At 35.8% G+C, this 27454-nt stretch overlaps 4 protein-coding genes across 4 annotated transcripts; 2 read left to right on the top strand and 2 right to left on the bottom strand.

Moving 5' to 3' along the window:
- The first annotated feature begins 1867 nt into the window (after window positions 1-1867).
- LOC137711220 (RNA-binding (RRM/RBD/RNP motifs) family protein) lies at window positions 1868-4778 on the top strand. Its single transcript, XM_068450446.2, has 4 exons — window positions 1868-2364; window positions 2572-2670; window positions 3350-3640; window positions 4339-4778. Exons 1-4 carry the CDS (start codon window positions 1993-1995, stop codon window positions 4471-4473), a joined length of 897 nt encoding a protein of 298 aa, XP_068306547.2. The 5' UTR covers window positions 1868-1992; the 3' UTR covers window positions 4474-4778.
- Window positions 4779-7287: 2509 nt separating this feature from the next.
- LOC137710586 (RING-H2 finger protein ATL52) lies at window positions 7288-9211 on the top strand. Its single transcript, XM_068449652.2, has 2 exons — window positions 7288-7614; window positions 7769-9211. Exon 2 carries the CDS (start codon window positions 7849-7851, stop codon window positions 8956-8958), a length of 1110 nt encoding a protein of 369 aa, XP_068305753.2. The 5' UTR covers window positions 7288-7614; window positions 7769-7848; the 3' UTR covers window positions 8959-9211.
- Window positions 9212-10446: 1235 nt separating this feature from the next.
- On the bottom strand, window positions 10447-12633 carry LOC137710588 (transcription factor bHLH94). Its single transcript, XM_068449655.2, has 3 exons — window positions 11892-12633; window positions 11095-11532; window positions 10447-10732 (listed from the first exon to the last, which is right to left on the bottom strand). The coding sequence occupies exons 1-3, from the start codon at window positions 12312-12314 to the stop codon at window positions 10631-10633; spliced, it is 963 nt and encodes a 320-aa protein (XP_068305756.2). The 5' UTR covers window positions 12315-12633; the 3' UTR covers window positions 10447-10630.
- A 6603-nt stretch (window positions 12634-19236) lies between these two features.
- On the bottom strand, window positions 19237-26875 carry LOC137710587 (transferases, transferring acyl groups). Its single transcript, XM_068449654.2, has 16 exons — window positions 26360-26875; window positions 26187-26250; window positions 26045-26090; window positions 25565-25683; window positions 25230-25303; window positions 25005-25080; window positions 24813-24902; window positions 24120-24193; window positions 23157-23244; window positions 22701-22827; window positions 22494-22598; window positions 20583-20712; window positions 20437-20488; window positions 20306-20350; window positions 19927-20025; window positions 19237-19795 (listed from the first exon to the last, which is right to left on the bottom strand). Exons 1-16 carry the CDS (start codon window positions 26407-26409, stop codon window positions 19643-19645), a joined length of 1392 nt encoding a protein of 463 aa, XP_068305755.2. The 5' UTR covers window positions 26410-26875; the 3' UTR covers window positions 19237-19642.
- Window positions 26876-27454: the final 579 nt, after the last annotated feature.

Raw genomic sequence — 27454 nt, 5'->3', positions numbered from 1 at the left:
GCACTTACATGCAAACACTGGATATGTGCTAAAGACATCCTACATTACCTTAAGAGTATAATGGGTATGAACTTATTTTAACCCTACACATTACCGAGTGGATCCAACCCCTGAGCCACCTAGTGATGTTCGTTTTATTGGTTATGCTAGCACTAGTTATTTATCTAACCCGACAAGACACGTTCTCAAACAGGTTATGTCTTTACTGTTAGAGATATAACAATATCTTGAAAATCAACCAAAAACGAGTTTGTTGCTATGTTTTCAAATCACGCTGAGATTCTTGCCCTACATGAAGCATCATGTAAATGCTTTTGGTTGAGGGGTGTGATTGATCGCATAAGAACCTCATGTGGTTTTTCTTCCATCATTGTTGTTTTAGCAACAATTTATGAAGACAACGTTACATGTATCGACCAATTAAAGAAAAGATGCATTGAAGGCGAAAATACCAAGCACATTGCTTTAAAGTATTTCTTCACTCATCAGCAACAAAGGCATCACAAGGTCGAAGTTAAGCAGATCTGATCCCAAAACAATCTTGCTGACATATTTATGAAGTCACTACCAAAATCTCTTTTCATAAGGCTGTTCACGAAATTGGATTGTGTAAACATTCAGATTTGTATCATCAATAGTAGATCTCATGGGGAGTCTTGTTGAACTCATAAAGAGTATTCTAAAGTATACTCGCATGATCTTAATGTATTATTTTCCCTACGGGAGCACTTTTTCCCATTGCATTTTTACTAACCTGACGAGGTTTTGATGAGACACCTACTTTGGACTGGTCATACCTTTGTGTGCATCAATGATTATCCTAAAGCTGTGATACATTGACATCCTATATTAACTCACTTTTTCTCCTTTGACATCCTATATTAACTCACTTTTTCTCCTTAAGACTACTAGATTACTATAACAAGGTTTTTGTGAGATTTTTCTTTTGATATGTGCCCCTACCATGAGACACGTGTTAGCAGTTATTGTACCTGGAGAGAACTGACGACAACAACTGCCACCTCCTAATCATATGAAGACCTGATGCGACTAATTCTTAAGTTGTACACACTCAAGAGAGAGTATTAATTAGGAATGTGAATGTGTAACTTAAAGTAGAATCCCAATATTATTTGGAGATCAAATCCTCATAGGTTTGTACTTGTAAGGCAGGAAAACTCATCATGATTATTGTGAGTGTAATGCTAGAGAGACCAAAGTTTTAAACCAAATTTTGTGAACCAAATAATGTGAATGTTGATGATTAGATTATTACTTAATTATTGATTAAAGTACTTATTTCTTATTGATGACACATTATTTGGTTTTAAAAATTTGATTTCCCTAACATTATTCTTATTATAAATAATGGTACAAGATCAAGAGGTGAAGACAGAATTCTCATACATTTAAACTCTTCTCTCTTAGTCATCCCCTCTGTCTCACCCAATTTTATAATTAGTTTCACAACATAAGAAGTCATGGAATTTTATTTTATTTTTCCTAAATGTAATTACAATGTCGACTTTGAGCTTCCACCTATGAGAAAAAGTAATTATACATGGGGAAGTACATATCATTGTTCTTAATCGAATAAATTCAATGATCGAAATCATTCAATCTATTAACTTTCATTTGAAGATCATTCTTAAAAAAAACATTTAAATTAGCGATCATTTAATCATCCATATACATCAACAAATAAATGAACGCTCATCATGAATATGTTGCTTAGTACGTTCACCTCGATTTGTTTTATACATTTCAAATGAATAAATAATCTTCCATTAAAAAGATTTTTTTTTTGTATAAATAATCTTCAAATAAAAATTAAAAAATTAAACAATTTCAATTATTACATTGTTGAAGGGAATGAGGTCATTTGGCAATGCAAGTATTATCCGAATATGAAATAGTGGCGACTTTGAGTTTCTACCCGGACCGCCCCTTATCCACTCCCTCCCTACTCTTCTGCACACAACATTCAAAACAATGGCGGCATTTGAGGCTGCACTCTCTGTGTCCTTCCTCTACTCGTCTTCTTTTCCTTGTTATTCCTCCAAACTCAACTCGTCCCCCAGACAATTGGCTCCCCTCAAGCTTCATATTCCTAATTCTACGCCTCCCAATTCCCTCAATTTTCTTCTTTCCGGTCCCCGGCGCATCCCCACAAGAAAGCTCCGTTTTGAGCTGCTGTGCTCTGCGGTGGAGGAGATTACAGCAGAAGAAGAAAAAGCGGCAGTAGAAGAAAGCCAGCAGCAAAACCAGAAGAGAAAGCTGTACGTAGTGAATTTGCCATGGTCTCTGACTGTGGTGGATATCAAGAACCTCTTTGGCGAATGTGGGACTGTCAAAGACGTCGAGGTGCTTACATTTCTCTCCCTGTTTTGTTCCTTAAGATTTGTATTTTTTTGTTTTTAGCAGAGCGATAAAGTTAATAGCTTAAATAGTTAGTTGTTAGGGGGTGGGATCGAACTGCACCAGAGTGTATACGCATATTTGCTTTCCGTCGCTTTGTAATTGAAAAACTGAATGTCGGGTAATAATATTAGTAAATGTTGGATTTTTCAGATTATAAAGCAACAAAATGGGAAGAGCAGAGGCTTTGCCTTTGTGACAATGGATTCCGGGGAAGAAGCTCAGGCCGTCATTGATAAATTTCACTCCCATGTAAGTTATTCAGGTATTCTATGATTGCCTTCGTTGTTGGTATTCTACTCACAATCTCAAATGGGGTTTTATTAATTGGAATGTTAAGCATGTACTCGGGCGATATCAATTGAATTATGGGTTACAGAGCTTGTGCTTTTGGGTTTGATAAGGAAAGTGAGGGTAATTTACAAGATTGGAGTGGCGTGTGACAGATACAAGTGTATCTCTTTCTGTTCAAATGGCCAACGCAATGAAATTAATTGTTTCTTAAGAACTTAAAAGTTTTGTTATTTTCGAGTTTTCTTCGATTCATTGAAGTGGTCTAAATAAATGAGTTTGGTAATGGTTCGAACTGTACCAAAGTATCCTTGTATGATATTTTCATTGCAAATGTTTTGTTTTATAGAGATGGAAATGATCATTAAGATTGAAAGAATATAATTACCGGTTGTTTTATTTACAGAGGCAGTACCATGTTGGGTAATTTAGCAGCTATTTTGTTGCACTGACATGCACTAGGCTTTCTGCATTGGCTGTTCTTATTTAGAAAGAGTTTATCGTTTATGTTGTATGTTAGCTAGAGCTTTCCTGCATTGGCTGTTAGTATTTAGTGGATACCTTGTCCACAAGAATTGTATCAAAGCAAGGTATCATATATCTGTAAGCATATTTTTCACTTCTGAATTATTTGATACAGGAGGTGTTGGGTAGGACTATCAGAATTGAGTTTGCAAAGCAATTTAAGAAACCTTCTCCACCGCCCTCCAGTCCCCAAATTGGAGAGACACGCTATAAGCTTTACGTGTCTAATTTGGGATGGAAAGTAAGATCAAGCCATCTCAGAGATTTTGTCTCTGAAAATTTCAAAGTTCCAGTTTCAGCCAGGGTTGTCTTTAGTGGCCCTTCTGGGAAATCTGGTGGTTATGGATTTCTTTCTTTTACTACAAAGGAGGAAGCAGAGGCTGCAATTTCTTCTTTGCAAGGGAAGGTAAGAAATGCATATCTACTTTGTCGGTCATTTTCATTCTTTTTTATTTCTCTGCTCAAGCTTTATAATAGCAGTTCATATGGATGTGTCATTTTGCTTCCCTAGGTGATATAAGTTGGTTTAGTATCTTAACTTTCAAAAGAAGACCGTAATATGGATTCCTTTTATGTTGCACACATACATCTATAGGACTCTGGGTGTCTGCAGTTATTGTAGAGAAAATCGTACCACTTATGTAAGCCAGAAGTTTACTTTTGGTTCATAAAAAGGGGTTGGTAGTATCTGCTCGGTAAATACTTGAAGGCATGATATATGGAATTGGAATCTTATTAATTATCCACAGAGCACTATATTAATATGTCGTTCAATATTGTCGCTTGTTTTACTTTGGATTCTGTTACTCGAAAACATTTTAGACCAAGAAGAAAGAACTACAGTGCATTTGGATGCGAGTCTTTAAATAAACAGATTCTGATTTCAGCGGTAGTCTACATTGGCAGAAAGAGTCATTAATATACAAGATATAAGGATAGGCTAGATCCAGTGAATAATTTGCGGTATACATCAAATATGTTACAGAAGGAATTACTAACCGGAATATTTTATATGTCATTAACTTTACAGTTAACTATAAAAATGAAATTCCTAGATTTAATGTTTTACATTCAAAATGGCACATAACAGTTTATCTTTGGCAGGAATTGATGGGCCGACCAATTAATCTAAAATTTAGTGAGAAGAATGTTGGTGATTCTGGAAGCCAAAATGTTGGTGACTCTGGAAGCCAAAAGGAAGAGGGAGATAGTTTTGAGGGTCAACCTGAAGAATCGTAAGTCGACAGACAGTCTTTGACCAAATTAATCCGTTTTTATTGCAGATTATAATTGGAATCTTGGGAAAGCAGAAATTTTGACCTCAACCCCCCATGTAGAGATGGAAAGTGTCCTCCTGTTGTCTGTACATTTTTCATTGTCATTTCCCTTCATCTTAGCGTTAGTTCTTGGAACAATGGTTGTGTTCTCTGTCTTTCTAAAATGTTGGCATACTTGCTACTAGATTGTACCACATAGAGAGAGTAATTATTTAACCTTTGTGATTACTCAATGAAAGCCTCTTTACGGAGTACAATTTAATATTACGTTTTAGGGTTTAGGGATAAATTTCCAACATATATTTTCAGACGTTTTCTGGACAAAACTATTGTTTTGGATGCTAATTGTATGCATAACAAAGTTGACCCTTTCTTGAGACAGCTTCTTTAGGGTCTAAGCCAGGGTTTTGATTAGTAACTAAGTTTTGTGGATCGTCTAAAAAATAGGTATGCTCAATGCCTTTGGATACTAGAATATTTGAGTGTGCACACACGGGTGTCCGTATGCTGTGTTATTTTTGTTTGGACAGGAGGTAGACCTTTAGATTTTACAAATAGAAAGTGTTTTGTTCGTTGTGTTTCCCTCTTGAGGGTTTAATTGATGAAAAAAGTAGTCGGAGGCTGCAGGGTTGATGAGCACTGAAATGGTCTAGCGTACTCTAATCATAGCTGTATGAAGGCAGGAGCATAGCTTAGGATAATAGTTGATGTTTTCTTTTCAAGTCACAATTGATATACTGAAGGGATGCCTTTTGAACTTTTAGGTTACTTGTTAAATTGCATTTTAATGTTGTTCATTGTGAAAAGTTCCACAAATCAATCAATTAGTTTGTTGTTTTACATTTTAGAATCGTTAAAATTCGATCAAAAGCATGTCAAATTTTATTCGGTGTTTTTTCTTTTGTAACTTTTTTTCATAGCAGCATTTCTTTCTATTAGTTGATTGGAACCAAACTCTCTTTCTCACATCCCCCCTCCTTCCTCCTCTCACAAAGTGTGGTGTTTGAAGAGGTTGGCAATGATGGAAATCGCCTAATAGCAGTTAAACAGATCTGTGTTGGGTTGGGAAACTGGACCACATGAAAGGAAGCTAGGGTGGACTGACATTATGTTGCTTGTTGTACCGCTGCATTTTGCTAGGTACTCTAAATTTAGTAAAAGGCGAAACAATAGTTCGCTTTGTGCTCAAAGCATGCTTTGTCTAGGTTCACTAAATTTAGATTCCATGTAAAAGAGGGTACAAATTGTTTATAGGCTAAGATGAATCTAGGGTTGGCGTGACTTTGGAAAAGAGGCTGTCCAAAGTTTAAAGGAAGTTGTTTAGCAGAGAGAGAATTAAGTCGTTCTTCGTGACGAAAAATAGCTTCATAATCGTCCCATGATACCTTAATTTAATGTGTAACCTCTTTTTAAGGTTTTTACTCCACCTTCACATGGAAACTGTTCAGTTTAGAGAAAGCAAAAGTCTGGCGAAGGTTGGAAGAAGTTTGGTAGAGAGACAAGTCTTCCTTAAGTCTTAAGGCTCATGACAGAAGACAGCTTATTTTTTAATACAATATTACATTTCCTTTAGTTTTTGACTTGCTTGACCAATAATATGCTGGGTTTTACCCAATTTTAAAGTCATGCTTTCTTCTCTTTTTTTTTAGGGGACTGGGATTTGTTCAACAATTTGTTGGGAAAAAACGTTGGTCCCTACAACACTCTTTAAGCCCCCTTTTTTGAGACCCACATTTTCACGTTTGTGGATTTTGAAGAGAAAATGGAGCAGCACTACATATCCCATTGGGGGATGATGACTAATCTTCTCAGTCGAAATTTCTCATTCTACATTCTCGGCTTTCCTTCTCATTTTGTAAAGTTCAACCATGATGAGAATCGTTACTTTCTAGTACACTCTTTAAAGATAAACTCTGCAAAAAATTAATCAAATCAGAAATCGTGCTTCTCAGTTTGTTCTACCTTCTCAACTCCTTTTTTTCTTCTACAATGTTGCATCATGATCAAAATCGTAGACTTTCTAGTGTTGACTGAAAAATACGGTTATTGTCCTTACTGGATAATCGTTAAATAACCAAAAGATACCGAATTTGGTTGATTTTTGGCAGAGTTGATTTTTAATGGATGACCTAGAAACATAGATGGTTCAAATCATCATGCAACATAAAAAGATGAGAAAGAAGAACCGAGAAGGTGGAACATGAATGTGTAAATGAGAAGGTCATCTTTGCGATATTGTTTCTAACATTATGTTCTTCCTTTTTCTTTTCTTTATTTATCCAACCTAGAGAGGCTGTGTCATCATTGACTCATATGTTCTCTTTGGTCTAAAGTAGAGACTAATCCATGTTTGTCACAAACCATGAAGAAAACCTTCCCTGCATACCCCCATCGTGTCACTCTCTCTCTCTCTTCTCACAACACTCTATCCTTACCCGATTCACAGAAGAACAGAGAAAGTGGCAAAATGGTGATATGCAACCACGATAGGAAAGTTTTTTCTCCAAATTTAAGCTTTGTTAATTTAGACTTTAATAGTGAAAATTAGTAGTGTAGATTTCTTGCAAGAATGCACTTGAAAGTTTGGTACACCCATCATGGCGGCTCTAGTTTTAGTTTTTGGTACAATGCCTCTTTCACCAATTTAATGGAATGCGATATGCTCACTTGCAAATGCATTACTACTTTAATTTAATGAAACTCCCAACCAACACCAGCACGTTGGTCCACAACTATATTATCTCCCAAACAAATTGAAAAATAAAAAATAAAAAATAAAAAATAAAAAATAAAGAAGAGAATGAACGAAGAAAAAGAAATGAAAAGAAAAAGCAGAAAACAACACAACTCTCATCTTCTAGTCTATGAATTTTGATCTGCTTTTGCTTTCCATGTAAGCTGCTTTTTTCTCCCACAAGTCCCAACCAATCTTGTCTCCCTTCAAATAAACTCAACTAGCAGAAACTCTCCTATTGTGTACTTGCTGTTCCTGCCTTGACAACTCTGCAGAATCTCTACAAACTCGGTGTCTGTCTTCGAGTGTGCTCATTGCTAGCAAAAAAAATCCCCAACAAATCCAATCAAAACAGGAAGCAATCTTCAGGTAAAATTTTGGTCATTTCGACAGCCCTTTCCTCGACTTTGCAGTCTTAAAACTTAGCACCTCCGCTATATTAATTGTCAAACAACTGTTTTAACCTCAATTATTTTTCTTTCTGTTAACATCGTTGTCTTTTAATCTTTGTGTTGATCTCTAGGGCAAATTGTATTGACGAATGAAACAAATGATTCAGAGTGTGACCGGAAACTTGGGCGGGTTTTAGAATTTAGATTAGTGATGGGGTCTCAAGGCAGCCGTAAGACTTGGATACCATGTATGAACACCAAAGATTGTTCCCAAGGCTTTTGTAGTTTGAATTGCCCACAGTGGTCTTACATGGCAGTACCACCCCCACCTGCCTTTGAGTTTCCTCAAGAAGATTCGTCGTCTCCCATTTTCTCTCCTCTTGTTATTGCAATTATCGGCATTTTGGTCAGTGCTTTTCTTCTTGTGAGCTACTACACCGTAATTTCCAAGTACTGCGGTAACGAGGACCGGAGGAGAGCAAGAAGAGAAAATCATGGCCAGAATGAGGAGTTCGATGACGATCACACCCAGTCGATCCATATGCCGTGGCATATCACAACGGCTGGCTTAGATGAGGCTTTGATTAAGTCATTAACAGTTTGTAAGTACAAGAAAGGAAATGGATTGGTCGAAGGAACAGATTGTTCGGTTTGTTTGAGTGAGTTTGAAGAAGATGAGAGCCTGAGGCTGTTGCCTAAGTGCAATCATGCTTTCCATCTCCCTTGCATTGATACATGGCTTAAATCTCACTCCAATTGCCCTTTGTGTCGCTCTACCGTAGTTTCTGCAAATGCTTCTCAGTTGCCTCCTAATGCAGTGTCTGAAAGTCCTCCATTAATCGATCGCGATACATCATCATTTGCTGAAAGCCAAGGAGCATATGAAAATGTGGTAACGGCACAAGATTCAGAGAGGGGTTCTTCTCAAAACGTGGAAGCAATACATGGAGATCATGGTATTCCGAAGACATCATCGGGACTTGCTTTTAGTGATTTGGGAAATGCAGAGGGGAGAGATAGTACCATCATTGAGATTGCAGGAGATCATGAGGTATATCATCAAGCAGTTAGAAGGTCGGTTTCCATGGATGGTTCAAGTGGGTACCGTGTTTTAGTTGCAGATATTCTTCGCATGAATGATGAAGACGATGGGGAGGACAATGATATTGATCATGTGGGAGGCTCAGATGACGTTGCCGGTTCTTCGAAACAGTCAACTGGAGGAGCTGGAAAATCTAGCCATACAAAAGGAGTACTCCTGCATTGTGTTATAAGTCCAGTTGCAATGAAGAGATCATTTTCAAGCGGAAGATTCTGTTAAACTAGGTATTTGGATTAAAGTGCAAAATTTTGATTTTGCTCTGAAATAGGTATTATAATTATCTGTTTACAATCCATTGTTAGACTCCGTGAGCTTTTAAATCCATAAATTGTTGCATATGATGAGTGTATAGAACATCATTTTTAGGGTATAAAACTACTACACGAAGTGTGATGATTTTTTAGACGGATTGATATACACTCCTGGTATGCAAATATTTCTCTGATTAGTATATTGTTGCTTTTGGAGTAAATTCTACTGTTTTCTAGTAAATTTAATTAAGTTTCACGGGCTCTAAGTGACGGGCTTGAAGTTTAATGTTCCTAAGTAAATTAAAGTATATACATTATCAAAGAATTTTCTCAGGTCTTACGGACCTTTGTACCCTTTCACACTCGACCTGCCTGGCAAGCTTGTGAAACCACCTTTTGGATCCATGTGATCTGGATAGGTATCGAGTTTAAAGGAATGTATCTCCCTTGACGTGAGAGATATTTACATGATTGATAATGGATAATAGTAATTGTACACATGATATGTATGTGCTTATTAAAATTTTGAAAATAAAATTTACAAAGAGAGAAAATATAAAATGGTCGCTAAAGCTTTTTAGTAACGACCTTCAAATAATTTTTCGTCCCTGAAGAGGGTTCATATCTTTAGCGGTTGTTCCTTGATAACTATTTCATCACTAAAAGTTTATTTTATTTGAGAGAAAAACATGAAGGAGAAAATGGTGGCAACTCATATGGTTTACCTGGCTGTGAAGCTTTGAAAAACATTAAAACTATTTTGTGTTTAATTTACTATATTGACCATAACTTTTATTTTGGTTATTGTTCTTAGTTTTGTTAACATGTTTAATTTGATCTTTTCACCATCTTCTAATTGACAAAGAAGATTTTGTTAATAGGTAGTTTAGATTAACAATACCAATTCAAACCTATACGATCGACCAATAATTTGAAGTCCAACATAAGCTGAACTACTCGATGCGCACCCCTACTCCAGGCACATGTATGGCATACTCTCAGGCAGGACTCCCTTCTATTTGTTAAAAGACATGGGAAAACAAACGGGTGTAGCAACTGAAAGGAAATTCACCCACAAAAGCTACCCGAACATGCCATGCAAGTCGAGAGGCAAAATATAAAGGCCTCATCCAGACAAGACATCATGATTTCTAAGAGAACGGCCGGCGAGATGGTAATTAAACACTCACTTCATTACTATGCCGTTTTGGTTCCTTTGAAGTTTTAATGACGTTTACTAGGCCAATTTTTATAATTCTCAGTTTTATTTTTATTTTGGAGCTAGGCTTAACTTAGTATTCAAGTAACATAATATGTTGTTCTTAAACTGTCGTATCATTTTTTTTCTTATAAACCTTACGGTGGCCTTCTGTGCTAATGATATAAAGACATATTTTAGCTTCTTTGCATGTGCCTTTGTATCATTAGTACGTATGCCACCATGGCATTATCCCCGTTTCATGCAAGTTGCTCTTGTAATTGAGGTTTTTTTTTCTGGTTACATGTGGAAACCGTGCACTAAACAACCGAAAAGGAAAACCGAGTATTAACTCAGTAGCTACTAGCTTACAACTACAAACCAACAATAAAGAAATTGAGAAGCTTAATTCACAGCAGTTGTGGTGATTCTAGTCAGATAATTAACACAATAACCTGGCAGCTGCTTCCTCTATCACTCTAAGCATGTGGTGAAGTGATGCTGCTATGTCATCTGCCGAACTTAGTAAGCACCCTTCTTCAATCTGCACACACACACATATATATAGAATGTTCATATTTTAGACCAATTTATTTAACTCATTGAATTCTTACAATTATAAGCAAACAAATATTTGCAAATATGGTAAACACCACCCATATACACAAAAATGTAAAGCCAATTATTGGTGACGAGACCATTCCAAGCAAATGACAAAACTGCCCCCCCACAACAAATGTTTGCAAATTATGTAGTCTTGAGGCCTCTTCTATTAGAAAGTGTCACAGCAAGCGTGACAATTTTATGTGTTCAGACTCTAGATAGTACAATTACAGAATGTGAATAACTAACTAAACTTTGGTTCAAGTTAATGTTAATTATTTCGTAAATAAGTAGTATACGTACCTTGAGACTAATACAGTAGAGAACAAATGGATCCATGGTTGAAACAGTGAGATGAAGGATTGTGAGGTGAAGTGAATGAATTCCAGCGACCAACTTGGGAAGCTGTGATCTTGCTGCAATATTTCTGTGTGAGAGAATTTTAAGGTTTGCATGGGTCTCAATTAACGTGACCTCAATGTCAGCGGTAGCCCCCTTGGTTTTTGAAGTGTACTTATTGTTAGGGCAATGACTGTGAGACCACGAGTGCTTCTGAGGGTATTCCAGTAATTGTGTAAAAGGGGATGATGGCACGATTTTGGAGGGGGTGGTGACAATATCTTCTGGATTATGTTGTTGATGTTGGAAAAGTTGGAGCTTTTGAGCTTCAAGGGACTGTAGGAGATGCTCAAGTTCCTTCACGAATTCTATGGCACCACCTACTATAGAGGCCTGGTCACCCTGTATGCAGATGCAGTTGCACAACCAAAAACAATGAGAAGAAAACAAAACATACAAAAATGAAGGAAAAAAGTGAGGTTAAAAGTACTATTATGCATATGTGATGCTGAAAAGGTGGACAGGTAAACAGATATATACATGCATGCATACATATATATATAATATTAAGATAGATTAGAAGTTCGTTAACAAAGAAAAAAAATTGTGTTTCCCCTGTAAAGCTAATTGGGAAATTAATATATAAATTAAAATTATGCATCTCGACTACACTTCTTAGCTAGAGTTTAAGCTAATGGAAGAGAAGAAATTGATGGATGAACATGCAGTAGTGAAGTAGTAGTAGGCTAGGCTTGGCTTACCCTTTGGGCGTAAGAGTCGGGCATGAGAGAGCGGAGAATGGCAAGATGGTCGTTCATTTGTTTTCGGCGGTTTCTTTCGACAGCAATGTGAGTCATTCTCTGCGTCTCAGCTTCTTCCTTGTTCTTGCAAACCCTTGCCTTTCTCCTTCTCTTCTTCCTCCCTTGCCCTTCCCCTTGCCCTTGCGGCTGCTGATGGCTGCTCATCTGCTTCGTCTTCTTACCGCCACCACCACCTGCTGCTTCCAATATCATACTAGTATTACTACTTTTGGCGGCAGCGTTATTGCAGTAGTAGAATTTTTTAGGAGGTATGAAATTATTGGCGGTTTCTGAAGAGTAGTCTTGAGCTTGGCTGGTGTAGGGGGTGGCAGAGATGGTATCATAGACGATGAAGTTGAAAGGAGGATCTTCTAATAATGGCATTATTATCTTATGTATTTGTGTGTGTTTCTCTCTTCTCTTCTCCTCTCCTCACTTGTTTAGCATTACCTCCGGACTTTGATTCTTTAGCTCTTTTTTCTATTCAAATACCACAATCATTTTATATACGAAACTCAACTCATCCTCTCTTCAGATTAACATGCACATATCAGAGAGAGAGAGATGGTGCACGTGAGAGAGGCAGAAAAGGTGAAGTGCTTTTCAGCTTCGGAAAGTGAAGAAAAGAGAGAGGGACTCTCCTCTCTCTCTCCCTCTCTCTCTCTCTCATCCTTGGTTTGGTTTTCTGTCCAATTTGAGAGACGGTGTTAAAAAAAAAGCTGGGCCATGCCAGTTTCTGCAAGAGATGAGAGAGAGAAGGGAAGAGTAGTGGGGGACCCAAATCTATATAGAAATATGCATACAAACAACATAACAAGCTGTGCAAAAGCTACTCATCACATTCAAATCTGTGATGTGTTTTTGCAGCAAGGGACTGACTCGCGTACGTACTCTTAACCTAGCTAGATTCTCTTTTCTTATATACATATACATATATATACATACATACATACATACATACATATATATATATATATATATAGAGTCCCGTTCTTTTAGACCTCTTGGTCTAAGAAAACTGTGGTTATCCATTGTTCGGTATCTTAATCCGATGGTAGAGAAAAAGGTACAACAAAAATTGAATGACACTTGGTTGATTTAAGATCAAACGATGAGTAAATTCTCTTGGAGCATGAAATTTCGAAACTGGTATTCTGTATATTAATTAATAAACTCTTCATATGTAAACTAAACATGCATGTGCTTGGTATTGCAATGTCTTGCCATCTGGGACCATTTGTTATTAGGTCCCTCGATCATTGGTAGATATTCATTTTGTTTAATTGATTACTTTGTGTACATATTTAGTGCGTAATAAAACAAAAATGTATACTGGTGATCACTTTGGCACTCACATGTCAAACACCAGGAGCAACTACACCAGGTGGTCATTGCAATGTCAATTGTCAACCCTGTTGGTGAAATTGACATATTATTCAAGATATGTGAACACTCATAATAAAAATGAAACATCACTCACCAAAGGCAAAACGTCATTGATTAATCCTAAAATCAACCTCGTTATCACCCTTGAGTTGACAGCACAAGAGGTTTTCAGTGTACTTAGAATACCGTCACATGATATTACAAATCAACTCAAATTGTTAATATATCCAATAGGAGTAGGAAATATCAAAATAAATAAATAAATAAAATCTTGATGAGTGTTCCAAGTACACATAAAATTTCTTGACAAAGTACATATATAAATGGAGCTACCTCTGTTTATATAATTATTCGTTTATCTATTTCATCTCGTAATAAAGTCATGTAATTAAAGAGTAACAAAATCGTATCACCTGGGGATAGGCGAGAAATACTCTGAATAACCACTTCCATTCTTACTATTATTTTATTTTTTGTTACAAAGGGCCGGGGGTCCAACGTGTGAGAAAATTTCTAAACAAGAAAATTTCAATTTAAGGGCTTAAACAACGTAGCCCCAGCCATAACCACCCTACAAATATCATCAAATAATGTTTCAAATGAACAATCGATGGAAGATCGAGGTTCATCAATCACGACAATGCCACGGTTGAATGAAACACTCAATTTACCAACCCATCAGCTACCATTTTCCATTCAGTACAAATATGACTAAATTCACTTTGATCAAGCTGAGACATCAAGTGATGGCAACCATATATACCACCAAAGGATGTAAATCCTGCATAACACCTTTGAAGTGGGAAACCAAGAAAGCAGACTCAGATTGCACGGCCAGCCTCCTTACACGCTTATCCAAAGCCAATTCCATCTCTTAAAAGAGTATAGGATTTACACAACACGAGTACACCATAATAGTGATGTTTTGTACAAATAAATAATGGCATGTATAAATTTGTATCCATGTACCGTTGTTTCATTGAGACAAAACACCATATGGTGGTACTCTTGTCATTTACGTTGTTCTCCTAAAATAGACCTCTTGACTACTATATATTGTTAATGCTTCAGTGGTTAGTAATTGATATTTGCCTAACTTCCACTAGTCCTTACTTATGTCACTTTGAAATTGAATTATAGAATAATTATCACCCTATACATCCAGAAAGAAAAAGGCTGTATTATCCTTGCTAGTACAATCATCAATAATTGTAATAAGATGATTTATTATTCGCTAATTACAATTAGAAAGTGTGCAACTTTATTTGAAAAGGAGAAAAGATGTATTCATCAAGTAAAACCACCGTCTCCATCTGTTCAATTATGAATTATATATAGAAAAGGTGAGAAAAAGACTTGTCCATCTGCCTGTGCAGCTTAATTTTGCACCTTGTCCGTTAGGGATTTTGGTTTTGTCTTCTACATACCTAAAAAAACTTGTGAGATCATCGTGAGTCTCAGAATTCGGTAGTCATGCACCGAAATTTGGGTTACTGTTCAATAGGGAACAACTGAAAATCCTCAAAACATTTGGTTGCTTTCTGCCGAATACGGTAGCGAGCACCACCGTCACCATTAGCCTTGCGATTTCCAGCGCCTTTATCGTTCTCGTACGGTAGGGAATCTCATGGGTTTAGGGAGGAGTTCACGAGCTAAGTTGATCAAAGTGTCATGCGGTGTTAAGGGGCTTTCATGTAAAAAGGATTTTAAACTAAACTAGTTAGAAATGCACTCTAACTCTTACGGATCATTTGGCAAATGCTTTTAAATGAATGAAAACTTTCCGAGAAAATATTTTTGGATTCTAAAAACAATTGAAGTGTTTTCTGCTAAAACCACCAGTTATGTGCTTCTTGCTAGAAGCACTTTAAGTACTTTTTCAGAATTAATTTGCATTTTTACTAAAGTTTGGTTCCAAAAATATTTTATCTAAAAGCATTTTCAGTCATTTAAAAACACTTATCAAACAAGCCCTTAAATAAAGAATTTTGCAAAGACTAGATGCAATGCACTAAAAGAGTTATTTGCATACAACTACTTCAAAATGAGTCATTAAAAACTTGTGTGTGTTTAATGTTTTTTTTTTTTAAGGAAAACTAATGAAAATAGCTTGAAAACTTCGAGTTTTAACGATAAAGACAAAATAAAGGGTAAAGTGAATAGTACCAGAATTGACTTTTAAATATAAAATTGTGGTTTTTTTGTTAAAGTAAACAATATCGGGAGCTTTTCGTTAAAGTTCCCTTTTTTTTTAATCATGGTGCATTTTCAATTCCTCGTTCTAATGTTTTCCGGTGCTTTTTGAACTATAAGTTAGCCTATATACACTGCTTCCAAATCCCTCATCCAAGTAAACCATAATCCATACGTGGAGTGTGTGTACCCAAAGTCTTAACTACATATTAATGGAACTCTAATTATCAACTGAAGTTTTATGAAATTACTATTCTAATCTTCTAATTAAAACTGAACATAAATAAAAATTATGGGCAATTTTGTAATTACAAAAACAAATTTTGCTCTCTTTTTTAAGCATCACCCACATGTGATTTTAACTTCTTTAATATTTCCTATTCTTGGTTTGAAGAGCCCCCCACTTCATTTCAAATTTAATTTTGTCTGAATGTAATTCTGTTGGATTATGATGTTTGTTTGTGCCACATGCTTGTTATGCTTATGGAGGTCTTTAATTCCCTCCATGTTACATTTTATGTCCATTTCTTCATAGTTTGACATCAATAGTTCCTTGGGTCTTGTAAAACCCTCGTCAAACTTAAGGATAAATCTTGGATAAGTTAGATTGTTGAGTTTAACTACTGTTCTTAAAGGCGGTCTAGGTAACTACCTAGGCGTTAGGCGGGGGTGCTTTGCCACAATTACCCCAAAATCATTTATCAAATCGGCAAGGATATTAGGCGACGTAAGGCGGCCTGGGTGGGCTAGCCGGGCTCGACAGATGCTGGGTGGTCCTGGCAGCCTATAAAAAACATGTGTCGCAAGACTGATAACCGCCTTATCTCCAAGACTCTTACTATCTCCCTCTCGGTTTGCTAGAAGAGGAGTTGACGATGGTCTACGAGAAGAGAGAGAAAATTGTAGAAGATAAGTTTGCAATTACAGAGACGGGTAACAGCGGCACGTTGTAGAAGGTAAGTGTGCAATTGCATAAATGGGTGCGACAATTTTAGTTAGGGTTTTAAGCAATTAGCAGCTTTAGGCTTTAGCTAGCTTTAGTTAGGTTTTTTTCTTTAAGCGAGTCGGTGAAAATTTTACTAAAACAAGAATGCAAGGCCAACCTTCTACTTTCATGAAAATGGCTTGGGCTAAATTTATTTTGACAAAAAATCATGCTATAACTTTGTTTAATGAAAATTAATTAAATATTCATGAAAAACCCTTAAATTTTAATAAAAATGACAAATGAACTTAAATTTTAATGAAAATGACACAATTTTAATATTAAAAAGTTAAAAAAAATGAAAAATTTTAAATAAAAAAAAAAGACCTGACATGCAGGACCTATGCATCTATCACATACACTGTTTATGAAACTGAACAGTGTTTATGAAACTAAAACACTATTAATGAAACTGAACACTATTTACGAAATTGAATGGCACTACACTATTTATTGGTCCAGTTTCATAAATAGTGGGTAGTTCTTGGTCATGTTTCATAAATAGTGTCTAGTTATTGGGTCCAATTTTATAAATAGTGTATAGTAATTGGTACATTTCATAAATAGTGTCTCTTTCTTTGTCTGGCTTCATAAATAGTGTCTAGTTACTGGTCTACTTTCATAAATAGTCCCTAGTTCTTGGTCCAATTTTATAAATAGTATCTAGTTCTTGATCCAGTTTCAAAAATAGTTTCCATATATTGGTTTAGTTTTAGAAATAGTGTCTAATTCTTTGGTTTTGTTTAATAAATAGTGTCTACTTATTGGTCTAGTTTCATAAATAGTGTCTACTTATTAGTCAAGTTTTATAAATAGTGTCTAATTCTTGGTTCAGTTTCATAGGTTTGAAACTTAGACCCTTTTTGTCTTGTAAAAGCATCATTGCGCCGAAAACAATGAACCCAAAAGTGATTCTTTGTATCAAAACCTTGAGAATATTATGTCATCAGTAATTATATTTAAAAAGTTATTTTCAATTACCAAATTAAAATTCCCTAACATTTTTTACATACCTACAATAATTAAATGTAACTCTCCATCCAATTTCTTTAGCTTGGGTGTCATCTTGGAGAAATTTTTCCTTATGCCCGTAACACAAGTGGTACAACACGTGTTATTATATAAGTGGTGAGAAATTTGATTTTTTATGTTATTAATTCTCTCGTCGTCTTAACTACTATTGGGAAACAACACCACAAAAATAAAATTAAAAAATGTATTCGATTTGAAGTCTTTCTCTTATTCTAAGAAAAAAAAACAAAAACAAAAACAACAAAAAAAAAACAAACAAACAAACTCTTAAGACAACGGGAAGAAAAAAGAGTGGAAAGGGAGGGGTGGGGTTGGGGGTATGCGCGCAGGGCGCATGTGCTTTTTTTTTTTTTTTTTTTTTTTTTTTTTTAATCCTTTTGTCCTTATTATTAAATAAAATTAGTAGATAGTTTTTTTTATTAAAATGTAAATATTTAAACTTTTTTCATTAGTTTTCCTTTTTATTAATAAGAATAAACACCCAACAATATGGGCCTAGAAAATGAAAATGATACAAAACCAATATAGAGTCTAAAATTTTACATATATACTTACATGTATATAATTTATTTAAAAAAATACCATATTATTGAATGTTTATTTATATTATATAGTAAACTTAATTTAATTTATTAGATTTATTACTTAATACCGCCTAGTCTGTTTAGGCCCTATATAGACACTCAGGCGCTAGGTCCCAGCTTACCGCCAACTAACTCTTAGTGTTTTCTGAAATCTAACAATGAACGAGAACAATGGATATTGAAAGACTTCATTTCAATTTCAATACATAATCTTAATTTGAGTGAAGCATATCAGCATAGACGATGTGGTTTGACTGTCTGCAAATCTTTCTTATAGGAAAGTGTTGCCTTATCCCAGTGACAGAACGAGGACATATGGAAAGAAGGAAGACGGTGGCCTTAGGAGTTGGGACCACGACCCAGACTGTTGCCTCTCTGCAACTTAATCCATGTGACCATCTGCTTCTGCTCCTCTCGATAAACTACATATTTCCTACCATGTCCCATAATCCAAAGTCACCACTCAAAGGATCTACTCAAACCTTTTCTGCTCTATTTTTTTAACTTTCACTTGGACATGGATCCTCTCCGGATCCATGCATCCTAATCCTATGAATCCACCAATCTGAAGCATTAAAATTTGATTCAACATCTAAAGTTATTATAACTTTTAAAGTGGACCCCTATTTGTAGCCGTTAGATCAAATTTCAATGACCCGGATTGATGGATCCCTAGAATTAGGATCCATGGATCCGGAGAGGATCTATGTCCTATATATTTTGTCACAAAAACAACACGTCATTTTGGCTATTGTGTCAAACTTGCTTTTCTGATTTCTCTTGTAGATTTCTAGGGTACTGTTTTTGTACAATTGAAGCTTGGAAGGCTACATCTTCGTCTCCATTGCACAAACCAAATCTTGACTTGTCATTGTACTCGACAACCGATGCAACATGCATATACCCAAATTACCATACCATTTTCTAATTCTGCCTAACCATCGAAACGTTCTCTTGGCCACCAGGTGATTGAAGAATGCACAATACCACTTACCATTAGATTTGTTTACGTCATTGGTTGAAATTAAATTTTAAGACATTAAAAACACGGCTATTTATTCTCCAGCCTTGACATCAAAGGTAAACGACCGTGAAATCTTCGTTCACTGAGTGACTAACAACATGATTTTAATGCCGAATACATCATACTGCACTAGAAGAGAAAGCAAGATTAAACTGTGGCGTTAACCACAAATTCTTTACCCCTTACAATGAACACCAACTGACTAATTTTTAAAACCCGCAACAGCGCTAATCAATTAGTATGTTACAAAGCGTTACAGTAGTTCAGGATACGAAGCGTTAATGTTTTCAATCTCGTTCCAGAAGTGCAAAAGGACCTTCTCGTCTCTGTGCGTGTGCGCGCGCTTGTGCGTATGTGTGTTGGGTTGGGTGGCTCAGTTGTAAACATAGGTGGCTCGGAGAAGGAACATAAAAACCGTTGTCATCAACAGTAACAACTTCATAGGATTTCTGGTGATTTCATTTAATTCATGTCCTTAACTAATTAGATTTCCAATTTGAAGGTCGACCTACCAAAATTTCAACCGGATGCCGCAGAAATCTAGCAGTCCAATGATGAAGGTCGTCGAAAATGTATAGGCAATTAAAATAAAAAGGGCTTTGGCTGCCGATGCAAACAGGGTTTCCACCATCAAGTTCACCAAACCCGTGAGCAAATTCGCCTGCAAGGGAAGAAGAATCAGATTATGTTATGCATGCAGCATGAGAGAATTGAAGCTTGCAAATGTTGATTAAACCAGATAAACATTTGTTGGTCACCACAAGAAACTTTAAAAAGTTCGTTGTAGTATACCAGAAGAAATGTCCCCAGCAAATTGCGGTTATATGCTTCTTCCAGCACTGAAGTTTTGCTTCCGGGGAGAAAATCAGAGAGAAGAAATATTGCCAACACCTGAAAAATGAGTGACAACTTGAGTTGGAGTTATACAAAAAAGTGGGAAGTTGTTTGAACTGATTCTTTCTACGGATACGTAAATATATTCTAAATAATTTTCTATTTTAATAATCTTATAAACAGAAAATTAATGCTTCTAAAGACGAGTGAGGATATTTTCAATTACAACGACAATTTCCGAAGGGGTCATGCCAGTTAAATTTTATAAATCCAAATCAATAATTTCGGAAGGGAACATGCCAATTAAATTCAAGTCAAAAGCGGAAATGGGCTTAACCTGTAAATTTACAGCCAAAACCAGTGTAACATAGGCCAGGTTGCACTGCAAAAATGTAAACATACATTAGTTTCCTTAAAAATACTATTCAAACACGTACAAAATTTGAGTAAAAGCAGAAGTACACATACCATCCTACGGGAAACTCTCTCTACGTGGCAGTCTATAATCACAGTTAATAACCTGAAACAGAAAAGAATTTAACACCTTCGGCAACCACCTTATAGCTCCCAGAGAGTGAATATATTTGACAATAAGACTTGGAGTAGAGAAATACCAAAGGAGAAGTGAAAGTATCCAAACTCTAATTGTTGCCCATTTATTGCTTCCCATTGTAGCAGAGGAATGGTTATTGAATAGAAGAAAGTTTCCCAATTGGACACCAACAAGGTACATACCCCAATATCCTGGGAATGAAAGCATTAAACTACTTTAAGCAATAAGAAGAAAACCCAAAAACAACATACTTGAAAGATTATAACTCAGCTTTCTCTCGGTGCTAATCAAATTCAATAGCACTCATAAAAAGACAGGTATAGTAGAACTTTGAACATAGTTGTTCTACCAATGCACAGCAGAAGATGGCAATCTTTCCAGCTATATTACAGATGTTTACACCCCCAAATACCCACGATTAGGTTATTCAATGAATTACATCATATGACTTTGTTGTTTGAGTTACAGATAAAACTAGGAAGGTGGGATGAAATGAGCTTAGCAGAAATGGTGATGATAATAACGATGATTAACTTTCAACTTCGATATTTGAAAGGGATACCATTATAAAAGATATAATTTGTGTATTGTATTAAAAAGAGGCAATTTACATACTTTCATTTAGTATTTTGATTTAATTCATTTTCGTCTCCTTTTCTATTCAGATTTCATATCCTCTACATTTTCATAATAATGAGAAAATCTAAAAGCAGCAACTCAGTTGCAAGATACTAGTCTTAGATCCAAGAACCAAATACCATTAATTACAAACCCGACTTAACCATGAACTGCTATACTCTCAATCTAGAGTACTTTCTCCTCGTTACTTACAGTATACTATAAACTGAATGTGTTCTAGGGACCTCAATCTTGGTTCGGACAATTATCAATCTTCAGATACTGACACTTTTATCTCTCAATATATGTATGAGCTTGGAGAAACATCATGATTAATTCAGGGGCGGAGCTAGAAAAACGTTTATGGGGGGCACAACTAAGCAATAGTGGATTAGGTCCTCGTGGAATTCCAAAAAGAGCGCGTGAAGCGCCAAAATGTTTCTCAATTTTAAGTAAGGCATTTTGTTGAGCAATTGGCCAACCCATAACCATTGTGTGCTTAGCGTACATTCCCACCCTTTGTGCCATTTTAATTGTATCTTTAGAGTCAATATTGTTATAGTGAATAGGTAGATAACTTATATATGTTACATAGCTGGGAGGTCAAATTTATTAGACATATGGGAGGAAGGAATTCTTCTTTGTGACTGCCAGAATCAACCACACAACTAAAAATTTTTGTGTTATATCCGCCTCTTGGTGGTTTTGGATAAGGACCGAGTGATAGAGTTGGTGGTGGTGAGTTGATTATTATTTGTCGTTGGATCTACATCATATCGAGCAACAGAAAGCGGCTGAGATTTAAGCAGTGCCCTGGCTCCTGCTCAAACCACCTTTTTTCCCAAGCCAAAAACTTGAGGGGGGCACGTGCCCCCTCTGGCCCTTAATAAGATTCACCCCTGATTATATTATATATATATATATATATATATATATATATATATGTGCAGAGATTACGATTTAGTGTTGGCTCTTCCTAAAAAGTAATCTGGGTGCAGCATTCAATTTGGTTTTCATACTGCAACTTCACATGGGCCAAAGTATGTATTAAAATGGAACGCATTTGATGTTTTTCTTTTGTGAAATTACTTGCTATGATATAGCATTATGAAAAGGGAAGCACATATCTCTTACAGCATCCAACCTATGTCAGTTTATGACCAAACCAAAGAATGTATACTTCGTTAAGAAACTCAGTCAAGAGAACATTTAACAACTTGATTAAATAAATGAATCCCATATTTTTTTTTTTTTATTGATGTACCAAGAAAACCTGTCCTTTGAACTTGACGGAGAGTCCAAATTATTCAGAAGATCAAATAAGCATGAAAAGTATTCAAGCTCAAGCACTTACCAAATATGCTAAAAAACCCCTCCTTATTTTGGCTGATTATATCAGTTCCCCTTTCATTAGAAAGCAGATACGAGTTTAACCCATGCATCAAGCAAACTTGGTAACCTGGAGGATAAAAAACCAATTAGACTATAACTTACATATACTCGAAGGATAAAAGTAATATAACACATACACCAAAAATAACATTGTACAGTACGATTATACCTACTAGAATTAGTGAGCCAAGAATGCCAGAATACTGCGCGGGAATATTAATTATGGATGTAAGAATTGATATCGCAGCAAGTGTGAAAAAGAAATTCCAGTGCACTCCATATTCCGCCACATGAAGCTACAATGTGTAAACATAACATGACAAAGCAGAAACATAAGAGCTGATAAGGAAATCGGAAAAGCATAAGACTATATAATATGTGTGTGTGTGTGTGTGTGTGTGTTCAGTTAATGGATCAAAAAGAGATTAATGCAGCATTGAACAGCCTATTGAACACATTAAAGTATTGACATGACCACGATAAATATCAGTGTTTAGATGGACTGACTTGTTACAATAGAAGCTGAAAGGAGTGGTCACCCTTCATTGTGAAATTGACTTAAACTGAAAACAAGACATGACACCAGTGAACATACCAAATTGAACTGATAACATCATAAACCTACCTGATAGTCCACGCCTGTGGTAGACAGAAGACGGGCAAACCCAAGGATAATTAGTGGACTAGCAGATTGAATAGCAGTCTTCCATGACCTTAACAAGCATAAACAAACAACATGCCATCAACATCATATTTTCACACAACAACAGGAGAACACTGCAGTCTGTTCATACCATTCAAGATCCTATCATGCAAACAAAAATATATAAAAACTAAAGGAAAAAAAAAACATCAAAGAGTAAACAAGAATGATGAAAATATTTATACATAATCACAGGATTTCTTGGAGGAACACTTGAACTTCCATATATTTTCCATTATTCAAAATCACGTTATTCTCTGAACTCTTTTTATTGGTGATTGTGTAAACTTTTTTTTATAGATGTATGGTACATGCACATACACACCCACACCCCTACATGTGTGAGAGAGAGAGAGAGAGAGTTAAGAGGTTACACCCAAGGTTCTAAAAGACGCTAGGCCCTAGTCGGGCGTTGGGTTGGGGCCTAGCGCCTAAGCACCTAGGTGGGCGCCTAGGCGAATTTAATTAAATTTATTATATTTTGTGTAAATAAGTGTGGGTTTATACTTAAAATATATATAATTTCATCAATAACAACAAAATAGAATAACATATACATTAGAAGTATTGGAACATAATGAAAACATGGGGAACAAACATATAATGTGCATTCATTTAAGTATTCAACAAGTCTCTTACAATTTATTGAAAAAAAATAAAATGCAAAATGAAAGTTATCTAGTTTTTGTCAAAGTGAGTCACAACCTAGGCGGGTCTAGGCGGGCCTAGGCAGGCGCCTCAGCAGGTCTAGGCACCCTTTCTTAATTTTCAAACGCCTAGGCATTAATCGGTGCGGTGATCAGCTGCCTAGCACCTAGGCGGCGCTAGGTGGGGATTTTTAGAACAGTGGTTACACCCAAAACAACAAAATTATAAATGACTAACCTTGATGATATATTTCGTGCTTGCCGTGAAACTAATGAATTTGCTATGACAAATGAGCCAACCCCAAGATCCATCTGACATATTCATGTATGGAAAAAAATTAATAGAGGTCATTTCTCAATTTAATTTCCTCAACAAATATTCATTAAGTAGAGATGTTTATGTTCGGTACATTTGAGTAGGTCTCAAAGAAAACAGAATATCTAAATCACCAAATATAAATTAAGAGAAAGTAATATAAAGGCACAGGAATAAAGAAGAAAAAGAAGTGATAGAAAAAATATGATCCAAAGTAATTCCACTATTCTTCATTTCACACAAAACTTGGAACTAGTACCAGAGAACCAGTGAGTGTAAGTAACTTATGATTGCGTCCTAAGTCTTGTCCTATATTGGCTATTGATAAATACTGAAAGAATTATTCAAGAGGGTATTGCTATCAAACAAAATTCAGACAGAATTAAAAGTTCGCTGCAAATTGGAAACTACTCATCAGTTGATGGCAACCCAGAAGAAAATGATGGTAATGGAACAGATGTTAAACATATGTTATTTGACTTCTCAATTTGAAGAGTAAGGTGGTACAAGATATATACCGTAATGAAAATCAACAAAATCTAGTCAAACTCAAACACTACAACAATAGGCTTAAGAAGACTACAATTGTGTTCCATATTGCTTGCAAATTCTTACCCAGCCAGTACCATAAGTCTCGGTCTTGGCATATCTTCTAGGGAATATTGTGAAGTCAACAGCCAAGATACAGACGCATGTTATGATCATCTGCAGCAATTACTTTTGTTCACACGAAAAAAATTGTAAAAGTTACAGGAAAGTTTCTATAGTAAAAAATTAAACTACGCAGACCTAATTGAAACTGCATACCGTAGCAACTCTGTAAGATGAAATAATTTGCCTTATAGAATAGGGATCTTCCTTCAAAGTAGAATAGGAACCAAACCTACATTTAAGAACATGCAACTGTGAATCAGTATACTATATCCAAGCATAAAAATGCTCTGCTACTCATTCAAACATCTTCTAGCATTGTGAACATGGCATGAATGACTCCTCGTGACGAGGGGAATACTAAAAGCGGTATCATACTACCTTTTGGCTGCAATACTGAAAAGCAGTAACAATATCAACAAAGTTGCCCAGATATACATCCACTCTGCCAAAACCTGACATGAGTTATGATCATAGTGAATATTATAGGACATGTATCCCTATATAAGAAATCATGTGACCACAACAGGAGACCCATCTACAGAATATACAGATAGAAACTATAAAGGTTAAGACACTTTGACGATTCATGAGCGACAGCCCTGCTTTCAGAAGCTTAAAAAGTAGTGGGGAAAAAAGGATTGCAATCTCCACTCCAAAGTTTACTATTTGGATCCTTCCAAGTTTTTATAATTAGTCAAGTAAAGAACACTTACAGTGTAAACTAAGACGATTGGAACTATAATGAGAAGAAAATCAAGAGACATTGAAGCCATGTAAGCTGCCCATCCCTTAGAACCAACTACTGCATCATCATTTTTCTTCGATACGACATCTATTGGTAAAACAATCACATGAAAAAGATTAACATCAGACAAAAAATCACATGAAAATGATTAATATCAGAAACACAAACATTTTAGCTGCAATGCACATCAAACAAGCTTGGAGATGAGAAGCTTATGGTAAAGTGAAGGGATCCGGTACAAATGCTAAATTAAATGACTCCATTTGGTGCCAAACTGTGTCCGCTAACACGCGCGCGCACACAGGAATGCAGCAACAACAAGTTTACAGAAGCAATGTTTAGTTCAATAACCAAACAATTACAAGACCATACATTGGTAAGTTGAGAATAAATTAGGAAAAAAAAAAAAAAAAGTTAGATTGGTAAAGCAAAAGTCCTTGTGGCTTACCGACGGCACGATGAGAGCCAACTGAGTGCCGGAGAAGTATCAGAATCTAACAACAACGTATAAACACATGAGCATTTTTTTATAAATTTAAGAAATGCTAGACGGAAAGAAAAATGGAAGTCTGAAATTAGGTTATATTTACAGGGATTATCGTGGTAAGCGCGGCAATCTCCATCATCGACGATCCACTCAAATTGCTCACAAACCTGAAAAGTCATCAAATTCCCCAAAAACAAAGTTCAATTAAATCAACACAGTTTAGTGAAGCAGAGGATGTTAGAGAGAGAGAGAGAGAGAGAGAGAGAGAATATTAACTCTTCTTTGAGACGTTTGTTTGGATTGAAGGTGTTGGGAAGAGAATCCATGGATGAAAGAGAATAGAGGTGAACTTCGCCGGAGGACTTTGTGCTGACCGGCGGCCGAGGTTTGAGTCTCACTAACTGGTTTTACGATTCTTCTTTGTCCCAAATTATCCTACTGCTATTCTTCAATTTACATGCATAGCCATTGGGCTCATTTTTGGCCCATTATTATTAATACTATTTTTGAAAAGGATAGCGCTACCCACCTTATTTTTTTCTTCCATACAGTGATCGATCTTTTTCAATTCATCCGACCCGATAACTAAAAATTAATATGAGTGTGAAAAGTAAAAATGAATTTAATTGTGCATTCCAAACTTTTTATATTTAGAAAGAGAAATATTGTTATGAAGAGCACAATTAAATTTTTTAAATGCAAATAATAATTCCCTTATGTTTTTAGGAAAAAGGCCCATTAAATTTTCTTTTCGAACTAAACAAAAAGGTCCATCTCTTGTAAATCCCAACCACCGTGTCTAGTGCTAATTCTTGGCAAATATGATGGCCAAAACTTATATCACATTATCACTTAAAGAAGAATTTGATGGAAAACCTAAAACGGAAGTATTAAAGTGTCAGAAAAATCAAAGTTTAGGCATGAAACTAAGACGGAAAAAAAATAAGGATAGCAAAGTGTGAATTTCACGATACTTGAGGATAGTAACGTAAGGATAACCGTATAATAAAATACGACATTTTTCTAACAATACTCTCAATCACATAATTAAGGTGTCGTGAGTAATGTCAAACCCCTAAGCAATCTCTCTTTAAAGACATGATTCCTTTTAAAGACTATAAAACTTATTCTCAATTGCTTAGTACATTGGTCGTGAATTTACTGATGGTTGCAAGAAGACGGAAGATGAGATTATTGCAGCATGTCGAGTCCTTAAAAAGAATATTTGAGACTAGGTCATTGGTTTTGCATTGAACTTGGACGTTCGACAAGTGCTTGAAGCCAAGGTATGGGAAGTTGTGCATCTAATTAAGAGCAGCTTTCACATTGGGATGTCAATATTATATTAGTCACGTATGGAACTGCACTATT

Source organism: Pyrus communis, chromosome 6, assembly GCF_041283825.1.
Source record: "Pyrus communis isolate YQ-2024b chromosome 6, ASM4128382v1, whole genome shotgun sequence".
Lineage (NCBI taxonomy): Eukaryota > Viridiplantae > Streptophyta > Magnoliopsida > Rosales > Rosaceae > Pyrus > Pyrus communis.
Note: the sequence above shows the minus strand (reverse complement) of the source record. Positions and strands in the feature narration are given on the sequence as shown.

What these genes read in the sequence shown, in the direction of transcription:
- LOC137710586 (XM_068449652.2), top strand. Translation starts at nt 7,849, where the DNA reads ATGGGGTCTCAAGGCAGCCGTAAGACTTGGATACCATGTATGAACACC.
- LOC137710588 (XM_068449655.2), bottom strand. Translation starts at nt 12,314, where the DNA reads ATGCCATTATTAGAAGATCCTCCTTTCAACTTCATCGTCTATGATACC. An exon ending in CCGACTCTTACGCCCAAAGG is followed by an intron (nt 11,533 to 11,891) that starts GTAAGCCAAGCC and finishes ATCTGCATACAG; the next exon opens with GGTGACCAGGCCTCTATAGT. An exon ending in TCTACTGTATTAGTCTCAAG is followed by an intron (nt 10,733 to 11,094) that starts GTACGTATACTA and finishes GTGTGTGTGCAG; the next exon opens with ATTGAAGAAGGGTGCTTACT.
- LOC137711220 (XM_068450446.2), top strand. Translation starts at nt 1,993, where the DNA reads ATGGCGGCATTTGAGGCTGCACTCTCTGTGTCCTTCCTCTACTCGTCT. An exon ending in GGACTGTCAAAGACGTCGAG is followed by an intron (nt 2,365 to 2,571) that starts GTGCTTACATTT and finishes TGGATTTTTCAG; the next exon opens with ATTATAAAGCAACAAAATGG. An exon ending in TTGATAAATTTCACTCCCAT is followed by an intron (nt 2,671 to 3,349) that starts GTAAGTTATTCA and finishes TATTTGATACAG; the next exon opens with GAGGTGTTGGGTAGGACTAT.
- LOC137710587 (XM_068449654.2), bottom strand. Translation starts at nt 26,409, where the DNA reads ATGGATTCTCTTCCCAACACCTTCAATCCAAACAAACGTCTCAAAGAA. An exon ending in AGACTTATGGTACTGGCTGG is followed by an intron (nt 24,194 to 24,812) that starts GTAAGAATTTGC and finishes TGAATATGTCAG; the next exon opens with ATGGATCTTGGGGTTGGCTC. An exon ending in GCACGAAATATATCATCAAG is followed by an intron (nt 23,245 to 24,119) that starts GTTAGTCATTTA and finishes ATGCTTGTTAAG; the next exon opens with GTCATGGAAGACTGCTATTC.